This window comes from Cygnus olor, chromosome Z (assembly GCF_009769625.2).
Source record: "Cygnus olor isolate bCygOlo1 chromosome Z, bCygOlo1.pri.v2, whole genome shotgun sequence".
Classification (NCBI taxonomy): domain Eukaryota; kingdom Metazoa; phylum Chordata; class Aves; order Anseriformes; family Anatidae; genus Cygnus; species Cygnus olor.
The window spans coordinates 54,459,510-54,477,253 of record NC_049198.1 but is presented as its reverse complement, the minus strand read 5'-3'; the positions used below and the strand labels follow the sequence as shown (position 1 = coordinate 54,477,253).

Below are 17,744 nucleotides of genomic sequence, written 5' to 3'. Positions count from 1 at the left end.
AGCACTTCTGCAAACTCATTCCTACAAATATGTAGTACTTAAAGTAACTTTTGCTTCCTCTTTTTCCTGGTCATGTGGATGCATCTCTTGTTTCCCAAACCAGGCCCCCCAAGCTCATTTCTTATGATCTGCCTGTTAGCCTTATGTATTCAAGCTAGCTTTCGACTGCCATGCCTTAGCATGTGGCTGTTTTACCTCATTTTTTACTGTAAACCTCAGCTCCAAAAAGTAGGGTTGAAAGCTATCTGGTTTGTTTGTTTGTTTTTTTCCCTCAAAACCTGGGACAATAATCCACATCATCATTCACTTCAGGAGCTCTGCATCAGCTGCTGTTAACATATTCAGTTCAGAGTGCAAGTAAATCTGCAAAATTCTGAAGTGGAAATGGTTTCTGTGGTTTACAGCTTCTTGATCTGCCTATACTAACGCTCTCAGAGCTAGAAGACACTTACTTGGAGGCTCCTAAATGTTTATGTACATGTAATATAAGGAGTGACTCAGTTTTGGAATTTCTGCTGTAGAATAAGGTTAAAAACCTCCAGCCCTCTTCTCTGTCTCGCCTGAAGAAAAATTCCTTCACATTCCCTGCATCTGGCACATCATCTGGCACAGTAATAACAGAGGAAGTTGCACAATGTATCTTGTTTTATTTTTAGAAATGCTATGTATTGTACATTTATGATCAATATTACTACAGTGTGATCTAGTAAACTTTTTTCAGTACTGAACAGAATCACAAATATTTGAGAAACAAAAATAGTGGTTTTGTGGCATTGGATAAAGAACAGAGACATTTGAGTGCTGAAAATTCATTCACCTTCATCTAAGTTTCTAATAATGAGAAATATTTGGGCAATGAGTGTGTTGACTTTAAGCGGACGTTTTCCTTTCCAAAAGGTTTGTCACATTATTGAGAATAAATCATAATTCTATTCTTAGAGCTGTTGTCCCAAGAAAGATGCAGTAAAAGCGTAAACAAAATGAAATACAGGAAGAAGATATCACTCCAACCAATGCACAAGATACTACTCGCTCTTAACTGTAATTTCATGTTTGTATCTTTGAAGAAGTTAAAAAAAAAAAAAAAAAAAAAAAAGTTCTGTTAAATCACAAATACAGATTTTGAAGCTAAGATTTATATTAGACTGGTTACAACAAAAATTGTGGTTTAGGATATTTCTAGTTGTTTTCAGTATTACAGAGAAATAATAGCATGAAATGCTCTTCCTTATGTAAATTATTGTGAGAGTAAGGATACTTTTTTTTATCATTTTGTTTTTCAGTTGACTTTAAACCTCATGCCAGCATGGACACTGTCCATCACATGTTACTCTTTGGATGTAATGAACCCTCTTCTACTGAAAATTACTGGTAAGAGACGCAGGCTTGCTTTTGTTATTGTATCTAATTGTTTGTAGTGGGTTTTTGAGGAAAGGTTTTTATAACAGGGGGCTGCAGGGGTGGCCTTTGTGAGAAGAATCCAGCAGCTGCCGCGTGATAAATAAGGGGCAGTTTCAGTCGGCTGCAAAGGGACCTGCTGCTACCCAGAGTCAAAACAATAAACGATGTTTGCGCCTCTGTGAGAGCAAATTTAAAAAAGAGGGAAAAAAAAAAAGCTGCACAACAGCAGCAGGGAGAGTGAGGAGTGAGAACCAGCCCTGCAGAGCCAAAGGTCTGTGCAGCAGGAGGGCAGGAGGTGCTCCAGGCAGGCAGCAGCAGTTCCCCTGCGGCCTGTGCAGGGAGAGGTCCCTGGTGGAGCAGGCTGTCCCCCTGCAGCCCACGGGTCCCACATGGAGCAGATCTCCACGCTGCAGCCCCCCCGTGGAGGAGCCCCCGCTGGAGCAGGTGGATGTGGCCTGGAGGAGGCTGCGGCCCATGGAGAGCCCCCGCAGGAGCAGGCCCCGGGCCGGAGCTGCAGCCCGTGGAGAGGAGCCCACGCAGGAGCAGGGGGTCTGGGGGGAGCTGCTGCCCACCCGTGGGGGACCCGTGCTGGAGCAGTTTTTAGTTTGCTTTTAGTTTTTCACTGTGCTGGTATGCTAGTGATAGGCAATAAATTATATTAATCTCCCTAGGCTAAGTCTCTTTTGCCGATGACAATAATTGTTGAGTGATCTCCCTGTTCTTATCTCAACCCCTGACCCATTGTATTTTCTCCCTTGTTTTTTCTCCCTTGTTTTCTTTGAGGAGGGGGAGTGAGAGAGTGGTTGTGGTGGATCTCAGCTGCCCAGCTGGGTAAAACCACCATGTTGTTCTTGTGTTGCTTGCCTCCACATAAACCTCTTCCAGTGTCACAGTTTCTTTGAAAAGTAGAAAAACTTAGAAGGAAGAAGAAATTTATAATGTTCCAGTCTTTCTACACTTACTATTTTTACTATCCTCTGTAAGGAGGATAAAAGATTTTCTGATTCTTCATGATTAATTCACTATCTCTGAGAAGGAGACAGGAGCTATAGTGGCAGGGCGCTATTGGATACCAAGAAATCTAGGCTGCTAATTTGTATTTAGAAGACTATATCAGTAACCTGTTTTTCAGTAACCTGCTTTTCAAAAGAAACAAATACTGTGAGGCATATCTGGAGCCACTGAGGAAATGACATTATTGATGGCAATTGTTAAGCAGACTATAGCTTCTTCTCCAAAAGATTTCTGTGATGCTGGTTTATCCTGGTCAGGATAAAAATTTTAAGCTTTTTGTTTGTTTATTCTAAGTTGCCCATAGACTTTAATGTAGCTGTAGCCTCTCTAGTTAATTAATATTTATACACACACCTGCATATATACAATTACACATATTTAAATATTTTAGTGAGATAGTATACTATTAATATAATTGATATATATATGAAGCTATGTGTATGAAGATATGTATGTATATGTACAGAGCTCTTGTGGTAAGAGACAAATTTACTAAACGTAAAGAAATTTTGAGGAAAAGAAATACTACTACTAGCAAAAATATATGTAGCTTTCTGTCAAAATCTAGGTCATCATTTACTTTTTTGTTATGACAGACATGCCACTTACAGTATCTAGATGACGTTACTGAAAATAATTAGTAAATCTGTTTCTAAGGGGTCCTCTCCAATGAGTTTAGAAAGCATTCTTGAAATAAGGTTTTTTTTTTTTCGGTTTCAGGAAAACGTTGTCTCCTCCCCTGGGTCATGAGAAATCTTTTTTCATAGAAAGGATTTTGTGGACTGGAACAGATGTAAAACTGTGCTTAATGTTCCTAGCAAGAGGAATGTGATTTAATTCTTGAAGATAAGAATTTTCTACTGAGAAGGTTCTGTACCTTGGAGAGATTGGTCATAAAGACTTCAAAAGATGTTCTGTAATCCTAATTCTTGACAGATCTTGTGAACCAAAATTCAAATTGAAGTTACCACGTGTATATGAATTGACAGTTTGAGTCAAATAAGCATATGACAAAGCCTCCTCTTTTTTTTTCCCATTATCAGTGTTATTTTTGATTTTTGTAGTCAACTTTCAAATCGTTAGCATCAGCAGTCAATAACCAAACCTCATGCCTTAAATTCTCTAAAAATGGGGATGTATCCACTTGTTAATTAAAAAAAAAAAAAAAAAGATCCATCTAGTATTTTTCCTACATCATATTTTTCTGCACAAGTATAATTCTGTGCATTCCTCATCGTTCTTATCTTCATTTTTCAGTGTATTACAGGGGAAATGCTAGTGGTAGTTTAAGGGCAGAGACCCATCTTTCTGTGTAGGTTGCTTCTCTTCTGCGTATGGAAAATTATTGTATCAGGTGTCCAGAAGGAAACTGAGTGAAAAGTAAGCTAAAAAAGGTACTCTGTGTCAAGTAATGTGGTAGTTGAATTACCTTTCAAAATGCCTAACCTATGAGAGCCAAGGGAAGCTATCAGTGCTTCTAAAACTGACGTAGGAGCCAAACACCTGAGAATGTGAAGGTGGGGCTATCTGGGGAAATTACTAGTCTACCAGAAATTTCCCACAATTTTTCCAAGTTTTCAGGGAAGAGCAGGTGGGGTAGTTTGTTGACACTACAAAGCTCGTACAACTTACTGTTATCTGTGTAACAGTTTAAAAACATTTCTGACAGAGCTCTGTTATCTCAAATTATCTTTTAAATGCTTATCAAAAAGATAAATAGAGATGGATTTTAGAGATAGTAGTATAGTATATTTCATTCTTTAAAAATAATTTAGCAGTTCTACGTGATTTGGGGAGATAATTTGGTTGATATTTTGAACATATAACAAAGGTTCATCAAAAGTTGTATTTACCTTCTACCTATCAACTAACATTTCTAATATCGGTTACAAATATTACAATCTTGTCTTGCAAGAGAAGTAGGTGCTAAAAAAGTTCAGATAAAAATTAAGCTATGAAAGCATTACATTTCTGTTGATTTCTTTTCTTGGCAAACAGTCTTTTTTTGTTCTTTTTATTATGGCTTATGTTATACATTAGAATGTGGTTTTTAAAGAGTTCAAATTTATGTCAAAAATATACTAACATAAGGCTGTGTGGCCTTTTAAAACCAGTTTACATCTTGAGTGTGTTATTTAAAACCATCTAAACTTTGCTTGTAGTGTGTTTTGTTTTAAAGTGTCGGGAAATAGTTTTGTTTGTGCTAAACTCACGTCTAGCTGATGTTCTGAAGATTTAACTTAAATGTTTACTTCCTGAGCTTGTACAAGCTCAGATGGATGAAAAGCTTGAAAGTCTTAAAGTTCTTCAGAGCTGAATCAGACACAAATCGGGCTTGAGACTAGGGTTGAGGTTTTTTTTGCTTCCTGACTATATCATCATTTTCTTGGAGGAGAGTGATTGCCCGGCAGAGAGGGACTCAGCAGTAACAGTGTGTGCTGCGTAGCAGTTGATACTACATTTGTTCTTGGTTGCTGTACTTAAAACCTGATTGTCGAATGATGAAACACGTAATTAGTGTTGTATTTTTGTGATCTTTCTGATTTTTTCACATCCAGATTTTGAGTAAATCTTACTACTTTTTTCTGTACTTAGTTTCTGAATTTTAATATTTGTTTTATATTCTTAAAAACTCTTCATTCACTAGCTCATCATTTCACATTCCTGTCGTTGCAAAATGTTTCACCATTTCATTTTGCTCTCCTCATGGTAATCTGCAAGGCTGGAAAGAAAGGTGATCGCTCAGTTCTACAAAAAACAGGCTTTAGAGTTCTGCATTCATACTTTTTTGGCACAGTTAGGTAATGTTGTGTAAATAGCTGGTATATATCTGTGTATGCATATAAATAATGTAGTATGTATGTGTATAGACTGTGTAAGGCTGCGTTACAGTGTTGGGCCTGCACTGGCTCTTCACAGAGCGACATGTTCACTGCAACATGGGAGAGTCTTTATCTGAACAAATGCTGATGGGATGCACAGGTGTTTTTCCCTACCTTAGGGCTTGGGTATTTCAACAGAAACAGCACAGGCTGTTAAAATTTCTGCAGAAATAAAGTAGATTCACAGGGCTCATGTGCTCTGCTGTTGCCCAGCACATCAAAACAAAACAAACAAACAAAAAAAAAAAAACAGGTAGCAGCTTCTGCTCCTTGATCATAATCAGCCTTAAAACAGTTCAGCCGCTATCACCAGTTTTATCTGAGCTGATAAACTGCTGAAATCAAAGATGCGTGCTTGAGCTGATTCATCAAAATTTCATGGGTAATCAAGAATACACTTGGATGACTTAAAGAAATTGTTGAATTATTTGGAACTTCAGAGCCTCCTGGCAAGACCAGCCTCACGCTGTGTCAAACTTAACACTGAAATGAGCTCCCGTTTCAGATGATTCATAGGCGTAGTCTTTATTGAGATCAGGCAGGGCAACTTTATATAGCTCGTCTAATCTAAACGAATGTAAAAGAACAGGCCATAGATCACCACCCAAAAATTCCTCTATCAGATTAGCTGCTTCTGTTGGCAATAGAGCATGGTTTTGGCAGCTTTTGACTGGAAGAGCTGCATCAATAGTTCCAGCAAAAGGTTGCAAAAGATGTCAAGACTGTTTCCATAAGATAAGTATTTCACTGCTTAGGTGAGAGGGAGAACAGTATAAAGATTTATATGTCCAAGCATAGTTTCCTAGTATCATTGCTGCCTGATGGTGAATGGAGAATGTGCTACACTATTTAGCTTGAGAAATAGAAGTGATCATTTTTCTTACTCAATAACCTCAAATAATAGAGAAAGAAATAGAAGAAGATATGTGCTTTTTTAAACAATGCAAGTATGCTAAAAATATGGCAAAATACTAGTCTTGTTGACAGTTAAATATTTTGCTTTCAGACTAGGTAATCAGTCAAAATGTCATTAAAAACTCCAGCTCATAAGCTTACCCAAGGCTGAGGAGAATGCATTTGGAAAGTCCATGAGAGTTTTTGAAAGGTGGAGAAGATAGGAGGAAATGGACAAGAAACCCTGTTCCCAAGTGATAGGTTGTTTTTTATTTGTGCTTGTAAACATATTTTTACTAGCTTTTATCAGCTACTGTTAGTGCTATTGCTTTTTACTGCTTTTCAATCTGTTCCTCAGCTGTCTTATCTCTTTGTTTGGATTTCCTTTGACTTTGGTTCAGAAATGAAAACTTGAAAAGTTTCAAGATCAGCAATTATGCCTAAATTAAAGTTGACCATTTTTTAAGTATAATGAGAGAACAGCGTGAAAGAACAACATTCTTCCTGGTGCCTCAGGAGGAAAGTTTGGAACAGCCTACCGTTTTGTTTTGTTTTAACTAGTTAATGTGATAGAATATTATTTTGCTAAGGTCCTAACAAATACTGTGATATAAATGAAGGCTAGCTGGCCTGCTTTGTGGTGGTGAAATTGTGACTGTGCTTGTGGTTTCTGCTATTGATCCTCCTAGCCAATATTATTAATGTATTTCTGGCCTGTGCAGCCCAGTGGCTGGTTAGATCCCTGGAGTCTTTTGTATTTTTAGCTTTTATCAGTTGAAAGCTGCACAGATTTTACCTGCAGCTGTATGAATCATTAGTGATGAAACAATTCACTTACACTTAAATCTGTTTGTCTCGTCCAGAAATGAAGTTCCTCTTTAGATATGTTTCGCTGGGGAGCCAGGGGGTGGAAGATGTAGTGAAGTGATCTCCAAATTAGTAATTGTGAAGGTCTAGAAATATGTGTTATGAGCAAAATTAGCAAAGGGAAAGAAGTATCCTGTTCCCTTTGCTGATGGTAGCCTCATGATTATGGCAGTGCTTTCTGTCAGAAGAAAACACAATAGCTAACGCTATTGGAAATCTTAGAAAATCATATAGAAAATCATATTTTTCCTTCTGTGAAAGGGAGGAGCACGAATACCTTCTATTTGCTTCACATACAACCTCTCCTAGTGTACTTCTTTTTTGCCAACAATCTTTAGATGAATTTTAAATATCAGTTTTGACTTAAAACTTTCATGTCTTGCGTTTTTGTGTACTTTATACATGAACTCTGTCCCTCTGTGTAAACATGGCATCCATTGCCATTTTGTGGCACTTGAGCTAATGTTGCTAGAAATTTCCAGATGGTTCTTTCTCACAAAAGGTTCCTTGTTTCTTAATACTGGCTACTAGACTGGCAGGGGCTGTAAGAATTTTGTGTTTTTGATTCTGTTTGCCTAATATTATCTTAAAGCAGAGGAAGTGTAAAAAAAAAAAAAAAAAAAAAAAAAAGTGAATAAGGTGGAGGATCTAATGATAGCCAGGAAAGTAGTCTACATTAGAAGAACTGCGTTTAATCAAAATACAACCAAAAACATCTTCATAGATCTTAAAATTAGCGGTTTTCCATGTAATTCACCTGCTGTTTTCTGATTTCAGAAAAGAAAAAAATCCTTTTCTTTTCATATTTTTAGGGACTGCGATGAAGGAACATGCAAAGACAAATCTAACATTTTGTATGCTTGGGCAAGAAATGCTCCACCCACCAGGCTACCCAAAGGTATTGTGCCTTTAATGTGAAGTCCTCATGTGCAGGGGAGAGGAGAGGATGTGGAAATAAGCAGCTGGGACATCTAGGAACTTTATATAAAACTGTGTCTAGCTGTTGGAAACTGTATAAACTTTAACTTCATAAATTGGGAAAGTATTGTGCTAGCTAAATTTGCAGTATCATTATGGGGAGAAAAGGTGATGGGGAATTAATAATATATGTGACATTAATATTGAACTTCCTACTGTATGTTATTGGAAAGGTACTATTTATATACCTGTCAATGGCACAGTTTATGCCATCTCTCTGAAATTGTATTACAATATTTTTGTGTGTTTGGGAAAGCACAAACAAATTCAATCTAAATATTGATTTTTTTTTCTCTGTGCTAAATATACTGAATAATTTTGTGTTTTTTTTCTTTTCTTGATGTTTTCATGTAGGTGAGCAACATGTTATTTCCACTTTTGTTTGATGGATTGTATAGATCCACTTTGCTGATTCAACATTAAAATTCTGTAGGCTACTAGGAAGACAGGGAGAAGTGTTTTTTTCTAATTACCTCTAGTGGTCCTGGAAACATCTAGCATCTATTAGCTTATATATAAATAAATGTATGTATATAAAATACTTGGAATTTGAAATTCTTTTTCTCTTATCTTTTATTGCTGCATTTCATAATTGGGAGCAGTATCATGAAGCAGTTTATTTGAAATAATTTTTACACCAAAAGTATCAATTGATCTGGTTATTAAAATGTCAGTTAAAAAAATTGACACTTCGAGGATTCTGTGAAAATGTGGTGTTTGCTCTGCTGTTAAACCTCAGCTAGTAATAATTTGCTTGTCTTTAAGCTGCTCGTAAATACCATATATGGAGGGTTTTTTTTATCATAACGATATCACTGTGCACAGAGAGGCTGCAGTCCACTTTACATGGCTTTTGCCACTGGCAGTTTTTAATCTAGTGGAATTCAGTGTCTGTGTAAGTAGAAATTGCTTTCACTGCTTCTTTCCAGGAATTTTAATTGTAGAACCAGTTTAGAAAAATCTCTTTGGTGATGGTGGTATTTTGCAATTATTGAACTTATTTCAAATTCCTCCATTTTTTGTGCCTATTGTTATTTCTCTCAGCAAGTAACATAGCTTCATAAATTTCACAAGATTTTTTTTAGTGTACAATGTTAATTTTCAACTCAAAATATTTTACTTTGAATCTTTTTGTTTCCTTTTAATTTTCATGTGTACATAATAAGTGTTACTACCTGTGAAGGGTACTAACTGTAAGAGATTGGGAGATGAAAGATCTAGCAAAAGCTACAGGGATGGCAAAAAACTTGCTTTTTATTTAGTTTAATGTGTTTTCCTTCCCTTAGGTGTTGGATTCAGAGTTGGAGGAGAAACAGGTGGCAAGTTTTTTGTACTCCAGGTACATTACGGCGATATCAGTGCATTTAGAGGTAGGTATTTTTGAACTTTGTTCGTTGTTATATCAGTTAGAGAAATTCAGAGTATAAATGTTTTTATATTTACATAATCTGCACAAAATATTTTTTCTGTTAGTACCACTCACAAAGATAAACATCAGCTGGCATATTTGTAATTAAGGTTGTATATTAATTTGACTTCTTTATAAACTTGCTTTATCTTTGGTGAACAGATTTATTTTGTTTTAAAGATTGAGATCAAGTGAATTAAATGAATGAAGAAATAGATGAATAATCTTGAGTTTAGGGAGGACCTTTGTGACTGTATAATTCAGCATTGTATTTAAGGAAGTTGGGACAAATACACGTGAAAATGGCTAACCACACTTGAATAGCTGGTGGGGAAGATGACATACGCTTGCCAGTCAAATACAGTATCTGTGTTTGCAATTCTAAAAGTTGTAAATCATGGAGACAGTATTTTTCATAAAAAGATTAAAATAATTTCAAGAATGGCAATATGCTTATTTTTGTGAGTGGGCATTTGGCTTTCATTAATGCACATTCAAAAATTCATAGGATTGTAGACTCATAAAATGGCTCGGATTGGAAGGGACCTTAAAGACCTGGTTCCAACACCCCAGCCATGGGCAGGGACACCTCCCACTAGACCAGGTTGCTCAAAGCCCCATCCAGCCTGGTCTTGAAGACTTCCAGGGATGGGGCATCCACAGCTTCTCTGAGCAACCTGTTCCAATGCCTCACCACCCTCTGAGTAAAGAATTTCTTCAAGTCTACCCCCTTTTAGTTCAAAGCCAAGTGAAAAGTAATTACATTTTTTACTGTTTTTATGAGAAGATATTTCTAATTTATTCTGCCTGTGAAAATTCCAGTGGAGAAAATATAATTTAAGTAATTTAAGTCCTTGTAATTTAAAGTCCCCTAAACCTTGACTGTTGCATTCAAGGATATATAATACAGAACCTTAGACTACTTTTAGAGATGCTTTTAAACTTCAGGAATTATCTGAAACTATTTTTGTATGGAATGAGATGTCTGTTGATAAATGTGGCTTTTCAAAATGTAAGAATATAGTCATTACACTTTGCATAGTCATGGCACAGTTGTTGCAATTCAGAATAGATGACAAATGATGAAATATACTGTTACCTTATTATGCTTCCAGTAGTGTATCAAGAATTCAGAAGCACTGTTCAGAGTTTAATTTTCTGACCTGTAAATCATTGTAAATACAAAATATTTGGCTTGAAGTAGTAATTGTTTACGTACTAGCACCCAATTCTACCTCCTATCCATTTTGGGTGGAAAAATATAGTTAAAATTTATCAACACTCATTTTCAATTATTTGTAAAAAGGATATTTCTTCATTTCATTAACCAGTTGTTAAGCTAATTATGCTTTCCTTTTCTCTTAGCTATAATCCACATTTAAATATTCATGTTTAGCAGAGCATAAAATGCGCACCTATCAAAATTTAAAATTTGGGTTTTAGTGATATAAAGTGCAGTTGTCACACTATTCATGATTCATTCTTCTGTATAAGTAATTTCAAATCCGATTTAAAAAATATTTTTTTCTTCCAATCCCTAGATTTTTTTTTCCTGCCCTTGTAAAAAAGATTAATGTTGTTTCTAACCTGTCATACTATTTAGTAGTTCCCAGCACGTGAGAATATAGACCTTATTCTCTAGAATCAAAGTTATTAAGTTGTCAATAATACCTTTCAGAACCAGTTAAAACAGGTTAATCACATTCCATCATTTGCTATCTTTGTAACCTGTTTCATTCTTTAAAGCCATTTCTGACAATACCTTAATTCTTGTCACCTGCTGTTATCTGCTGTAACTTAGTCTTTTATTTGGTCCAGTCCTTTCTCTTCTTCAGCCTCATCATCTTCTTCTCTACCTCCTCTCTGCCACCCCCAGCAAATGGCTTGCCATGTGATGACTGTGTTTTTAGAAAAACTTGTTCTCAGTTTTAAAAAGTAACTTAAAGCGCTCGAAGACTGTATTTTAAATGTGTTTTAAAGACTATTTGAAATGAGATTATTTTTATCTTAAAGTTTAAATTAATTTATCAGTGTCTAGTATTTTTCTGTACACATGATTGCACAGAAATGCTGTATGCAAGATTGTGTTGTATTTTACTGAAAAATTCTATTTTATACAGTATATTGTTCATTTGGCTGTTTTTATAAAACAGCTAAAACATGGTCCATACAGTGACAATAACTGGCTTGCTAGCTTTATGTGTGTGTGCTAATAGTTAAAATACTTCTAGCATAATTGCAAGTGAACTTGTGCGTTTGTCAGTGCTCTACCAAACCAATATTCACTCCGTTGTACGAAATGTAGGTACCTAAATCTCTGTATCTGATGCAATATTACATGTAGCTTAAGAAAGACAGACAGAAATTCATGGAATGCCAGAATGGTTGAGGTTGGTAGGGACCTCTGGAGGTCATCTAGTTCAACTCCCCTGCTCATGCAGGGTCACCTAGAGCATGTTGCACGGGACCATGTTCAGGGAGGCTTTGAAGATCTTCAAGGAGGAGACTCCACAGCCTCTCTGTTCAACCTTTTCCAGTGCTCTCTCACTCTCGCAGTAATGAAGTTTTTCCTTACATTCAGATGGAACATCTTTTGTTTCAGTTTGTGCCCATTGCCTCTTATCCTGTTGCTGGGCTCCACTGAAAAGTCTGGCCCCATCATCTTGACATCCTTTCTCAAGATATTTGTATTCCTCAATAAGATCCACTCTCAGTCTTCTCTAGGCTGAAGAAGCCCAGGTCTCTCAGCCTTTCCTCCTAAGAGAGATGCTTCAGTCCCCTAATCATCATCATAGCACTCTGCTGGACTGTCTCCAGAAGCTCCATGCTTTTCTTGTACTGAGGAGACCCAGAACTGGGCACAGTACTCCAGATGTGGCCTCACCAGGGCTGAGTAGAGAGGGAAGATAACATTTCTTGACCTGCTGGCAACACTCCATAATGAACCCCAGGATACCACTGGCTGTCTTGGCCATAAGGGCACATTGCTGATTCATGCTTAATTTGTTGTCCACCAGGACTCACAGGTCCTTCTCCACACAGCTGCTTTCCAACAGGTCAACACCTAACCTGTCCAGGTGCATGGGGTTTTTCCGCCCCATGTGCAGGACCCTGCACTTGCCTTTGTTGAACTTCATGAGGTTCTTCTCCAGTCTACTCTCCAGCCTGTCCAGGTCTCTCTGAATGGCAGCACAGCGTTTTGATTTGTCAGCCACTCCTTCACAGTTTCATCTGCAAACTTGCTAAGGGTGCACTCTGATCCTTCATCCAAGTAATTGATGGATAAGTTGAACAAGACTGGACGCAGTACTGACCCCTGAGGAGACACCACTAGTTCTGGGCCTCCAGCTAGACTCTGTACCGCTCAACACAACCCTCTGAGCTCTGCTATCCAGCCAGTTCTCAATCCACCTCTCTGTCCACTCATCTAACCCACACTTTCCAAGCTTGTTTATGAGGATGTTCTGGGAGACAGTGTCAAAAGCCTTGCTGACGTCAAGGTGGACAACAACATCCACTGCTCTCCCCTCATCCACCCAGCCAGTCATCCCATCGTAGAAGGCTATCAGATTCATTAAGCATGATTTCTCCTTGGTGAATGCATGCTGACTACTCCTGATCACCTTCTTTTCCTCCATATGCTTGGAGATGACTTCCAGGAATGAGCTGTTCCATCACCTTTCCAGGGATGAAGGTGAGGCCGACTGGCTTGTCGTTTCCTGGGTCCTCCTTCTAGCCCTTTTTGAATATTAAAACGACATGGATTTTCTTCCAGGTCTCAGGTACCTCCCCTGTTCTCCATCACTTTTCAAAGATGATGGAGAGTTGCTTAGTTGTAACATCCATCAGCTCCCTCCACACCTGCCCGGTTCCATGGATTTGTGGGTATTACAGAATGGTTTGGATGGGATGAGACCTTATAGATCATTTAATTCTAACTCCCCTGCCATGGGCAGGGACACCTCCCACTAAGCAAGGTTGCTCAAAGCCCCATCCAACCTGGCAAGCTGTCAGGCTTGCCTAAATGATCTCTAACCCAGTACTACTCAAACAAGGGAAAATCTTCCTTTATCCATAGTTTGTCTTGTCTCTGGGGTTTGGGATTCCTGAGATCTGGCCTTAGCAGTAAAGAGTGAAGCAAAGAGGGCTTCAGTAAGTCTTTCTTCTGTGTATCCATTATCAGAAGAGCACCTGCACCATTCAGTAGTGGACGTACATTCTCCCAAGTCTTCGTCTTGCTACTGATGTATTTTACAGAATCACAGAATCATCTAGGTTGGAAGAGACCTCCAACATCACTTAGTCCAACCTCTGACCTAACACTATCAAGTCCTCCACTAAACCATATCACTAAGCTCTACATCTAAACATCTTTTAAATACCTCCAGGGATGGTGACTCAACCACTTCCCTGGGCAGCCCATTCCAATGCCTAACAACCCTTTCAGTAAAGAAGTTCTTCCTATTATCCAACCTAAACCTCCCCTGGAGCAACTTTAGCCCATTCCCCCTCGCCCTGTTGATTGTCTTCCTGCAGAGGGGGCAACTTGCATTTTTCTTTGCCCACCACAGTGCACAGCCATAGCAAAGCTGCTGGAGACGGGGTCACTTAGGTGACATCGTCCCAACTGTCCCCACAGGCTGGGCAGGTCCAGTCTGATGGCACGTCCATGACCACCGGGCTCTTCAGTGGGCTGGGGAGAGCTGAGGTCAAGAAGCTGCTCCCCTGCCCTGGCGCTGCAGCTGCCAAAGGGTGTCCCAAACTGCCCAAGGGAGAGAGGCCAGAGTCACTCGCTGTGCTGGGGTGAGCAGCAGCAATACCCCAGCCCCTCAGCAGAAAACCCCCTGGCCCTGCAGCTGCGCTGTCCCGTGCCCGCCCCCACCCCCTGCCCCAGCCCTGGGGCCTGTGTCCCTGCACAGCTCACCTCTGCTGCTGCAAGCGCACCACGCGGGGCCCCGGCTGCCTGAGCCAGGCAGTGCCAGGGAGACACGGGCAATGGCTGCAGGGGCGGGCATTGAGAGCAGCTGCCAGCAGCCCCACAGCACAGCTCAACCAAACCCTCGCTCAATGCTCCAAGCCTCTCACACACGCTCAGCTGGAGTCCAGGCACAAGCAAGGTGATGTGACCTCTGCTGGTGCCCCAAGATAAGCAGCGAGGGCTGCGGGGTCACAGCCCATCACCCAGTGTCATCGCCATGGGCTGTCTGCCCCACAGGGCCTGTAGCACCTTGCCCCAGATGTTATGAAGACTGTTGGGTTGGGTTGGTGTTTTGATTTGTTTGTCTTTTTTCTTTATTTTTTTTTCACCTTGGATTTACCATGAAGTGGGTTGAACAAGCATGCTAAGAGAGTGGGGATCACTGTAAAGGTTATTTCCTCTTCTTCGATATGCAGATCTGATCTCTGAACTCCTTGCTGTAGTTTACTCTATACACACACACACATGCACACATGCAAAAAAAAAAAAAAGCCAAAGAAAACAGTCCCCTAATTAAAGAATAATTACAGGATTATCCTACCGCATGGCATTTACTGAAAGAACTGCACTTTAGACACGCACATGACAGAAGCAGCATAAACATCATGGTGGATTTGCTCTGTACAAAACCTGAACATAATCTGGGGTCTCACCTCTCCAGTTTATGAATTTCCACTAGCTTTTTAAGGTATTGATGGCTCAGTCGCCTTCGTTTGTGACCAGTGGAGACACACTCTGTGGTATCAGCCACTCCTTCCAGCTTTGTGTCATCAGCAAACTTGCAGAGGGTGCACTCTGTTTCATCGCCCAGGTTGTTGATGAGTAAGTTGAACAAGACTGGACCCCGTACTGACCCCTGGGGGACACCACTAGCTACAGGCCTCCAAGTAGACTCTGTACTGCTAAGCACAACCCTCTGAGCTCTTCCATCCAGCCAATTATCAATCCACCTCACTGTCCACTCATTTAGGCCGCGCTTCCCTGAGCTTGTCTATGAGGATGTTCTGGGAGACAGTGTCAAAAGCCTTGTTGAAGTCAAGATAGACCACATCCACTGCTCTCCCCCCATCTACCCAGCCAGTCAATCTCATCACAGAAGGTTATCAAATCGGTTAACCATGAACGAATCAATGCTGGCTATTCATGATCATCATCTTTTCCTCCACATGCTTGGAGATGACCTCCAGGATGAGCTGTTCCATCACCTTTCCAGGGATGGAGGTGAGGCTGAATGGCCTGTAGTTGCCTCTATCCTCCTTCTCGCCCTTTTTGAAGACCGGAGTGACATTGGCTTTCTTCCAGTACTCAGGCACCTCTCCTGTGCTCCACAACTTTTAAAAGATGATGGAGAGTGGCCAACAATAACATTAGCCAGTTCACTCAGCATGTGTGAGTGCATTCCATCAGGGCCCATGGATTTGTGGATGTCAGGTTTGCTTAAATGATCTCTGACCCAATCTTTGACTAACAAAGTCCTCCTTTCTCCGGACTTGCTCTCTTGTCTCTGGGGTCTGAGATTCCTGAGGGTTGATCTTAGCAGTAAAGACTGAATTTAAAAACGTGTTCAGCAACTCTGCCTGCTCCGTATCCTTTCTCACCAGAGCACCCGCCCCATTCAGCAGCGGGCCAACATTTCCCCAGTCTTCCTTTTTCTACTGATGTATTTGAAGAAGCCCTTCTTCTTGTCCTTGACATTCCTTGCCAGATTTAATTCCAAATGAGCCTTGGCCTTCCTCATCACATCCTTGCATACTTTGACGTTGTTCCTGTATTCCTCCCAAGTGGCCTGTCCCTTTTTCCACATTCCATATACTTCCTTCTTCTGTTTGTGTCTTGCCAGGAGCTCCTTGCTCATCCATGCAGATTCCGTGTCCCCTGACTGTTACTTAATTCCATCTGTGTTGTATTGATCCTCTTTTCTTTCTGCAGTACCACTTGAATTTTCAGCAGTTTTCCTTCTGCTTAGTTGCGCTTAGTTTCAAAAATTCTAATTAGGCATGCCTTCCTAATTCATTCAATGCAGCTACGGGATTAGGTAGTTTAAATGAAAGAGATACCATAAAAATTAAGACTGGCTTTATTTTTTTTTTTTTCTCATTGCTATTTGTAAAGGCATCACTGCTGTCACTTACTGGTTCAGATTTTTAGATAAAGAAGTGTTTGCTGAGAGATACAAAGCTGGAGAAAGTAGGAATTCTCAGGAGACATGACGATGGACGTTATGGAAATCCAATGAGATTGGATCAGCAGCTTTTGCACTCTCATAATACATATACTGAATTATATATTATGTAGAAATAATGACTGTTTATTTTGTGAATATATTGAAAGTAAAGTCTAATATCTACTAGGGTTTTTACTGTCTTTATAGGTTATCCAGCATTAAACACAACCATTGTCTGTACAGATATCTCAAGTTCACATGCCAATTTTATTACAAGGTTTTCTGTTTTATTCATTGTTGGCTAACATATATAAATGGCTAAAATAAAATTTATCCCCAAATCTTTTTTCTAATTTTTGTCAAAATACATTTTTTGGATGCCAAGTAGTTTTTCTTGCTATTGTAAAAATGTCATGGTTTCATTTCCCAGATGCTAGTTCATAAAGATCTGCAATTTCTAGTGTCAAAAGACAAGTTTAGTTTTTCATCCACAAGAACTTTGTACAGACTTCGCTATAAATGCAGCCCCATGTTGTTCAGGTTTGTGCAAATTTGAGTAATATTTACACAGTATGAATGTTTTACTGAAAACAGTAAGATTAAAACTTATTTTGTCTGCTGTTATTTTGTTATACACCAGAAGAATGTTACCTATGTGCAGTACTTTTGCATGCATTCATTTCTGATGATTAAACTGTTTTGTAATTTGTACAGATAAGCACAAGGATTGCTCTGGTGTAACTTTACATCTGACGCATCAAAAGTGAGTACATTTAAAAATATATACCTATTACAACTTTTTTTTCATCAATAGAGAAGACATTGAAACCTTTAGATTTCTCTGAAAAAAATGTGAAATAAAAATATTACATACTTACAATACAAAGCCACGTGTCATCTGCTAGCAAAAGTTTTTATTCCTGCTATGAGATTTGGTGATAGGTTGCTATAAGGACAGAGTTAAACCAGATTAAAAGGTTCACATTTAGAAATGTGGGAAGAGGATAGCAATTATGTAGATAATCATGTTGTCCTATTTCATACACTTTGTAGCAGATGCTATAAAAACTGTAGGTCCATATATAAAAAGAGGGAAGTGTTGTGTAATGGCTTCTTTTTCTGTAGACCAGTTTTGAAAGTAATCCAATATTTAGAAAT

General features: G+C 39.1%; 1 protein-coding gene across 14 annotated transcripts in view; it reads left to right on the top strand.

Annotated features, from left to right (window-relative positions):
• Positions 1 to 17,744, top strand: part of PAM (peptidylglycine alpha-amidating monooxygenase) — a 141,507-nt gene that overhangs the window by 75,061 nt on the left and 48,702 nt on the right. For all 14 annotated transcript variants that reach the window (XM_040540658.1, XM_040540654.1, XM_040540664.1 and 11 more), the window contains 4 exons: positions 1,284 to 1,371; positions 7,871 to 7,956; positions 9,323 to 9,406; positions 17,301 to 17,349. In XM_040540658.1, the coding sequence (XP_040396592.1) occupies positions 1,284 to 1,371; positions 7,871 to 7,956; positions 9,323 to 9,406; positions 17,301 to 17,349 (307 nt within the window). The remainder of the gene's footprint in view (positions 1 to 1,283; positions 1,372 to 7,870; positions 7,957 to 9,322; positions 9,407 to 17,300; positions 17,350 to 17,744) is intronic.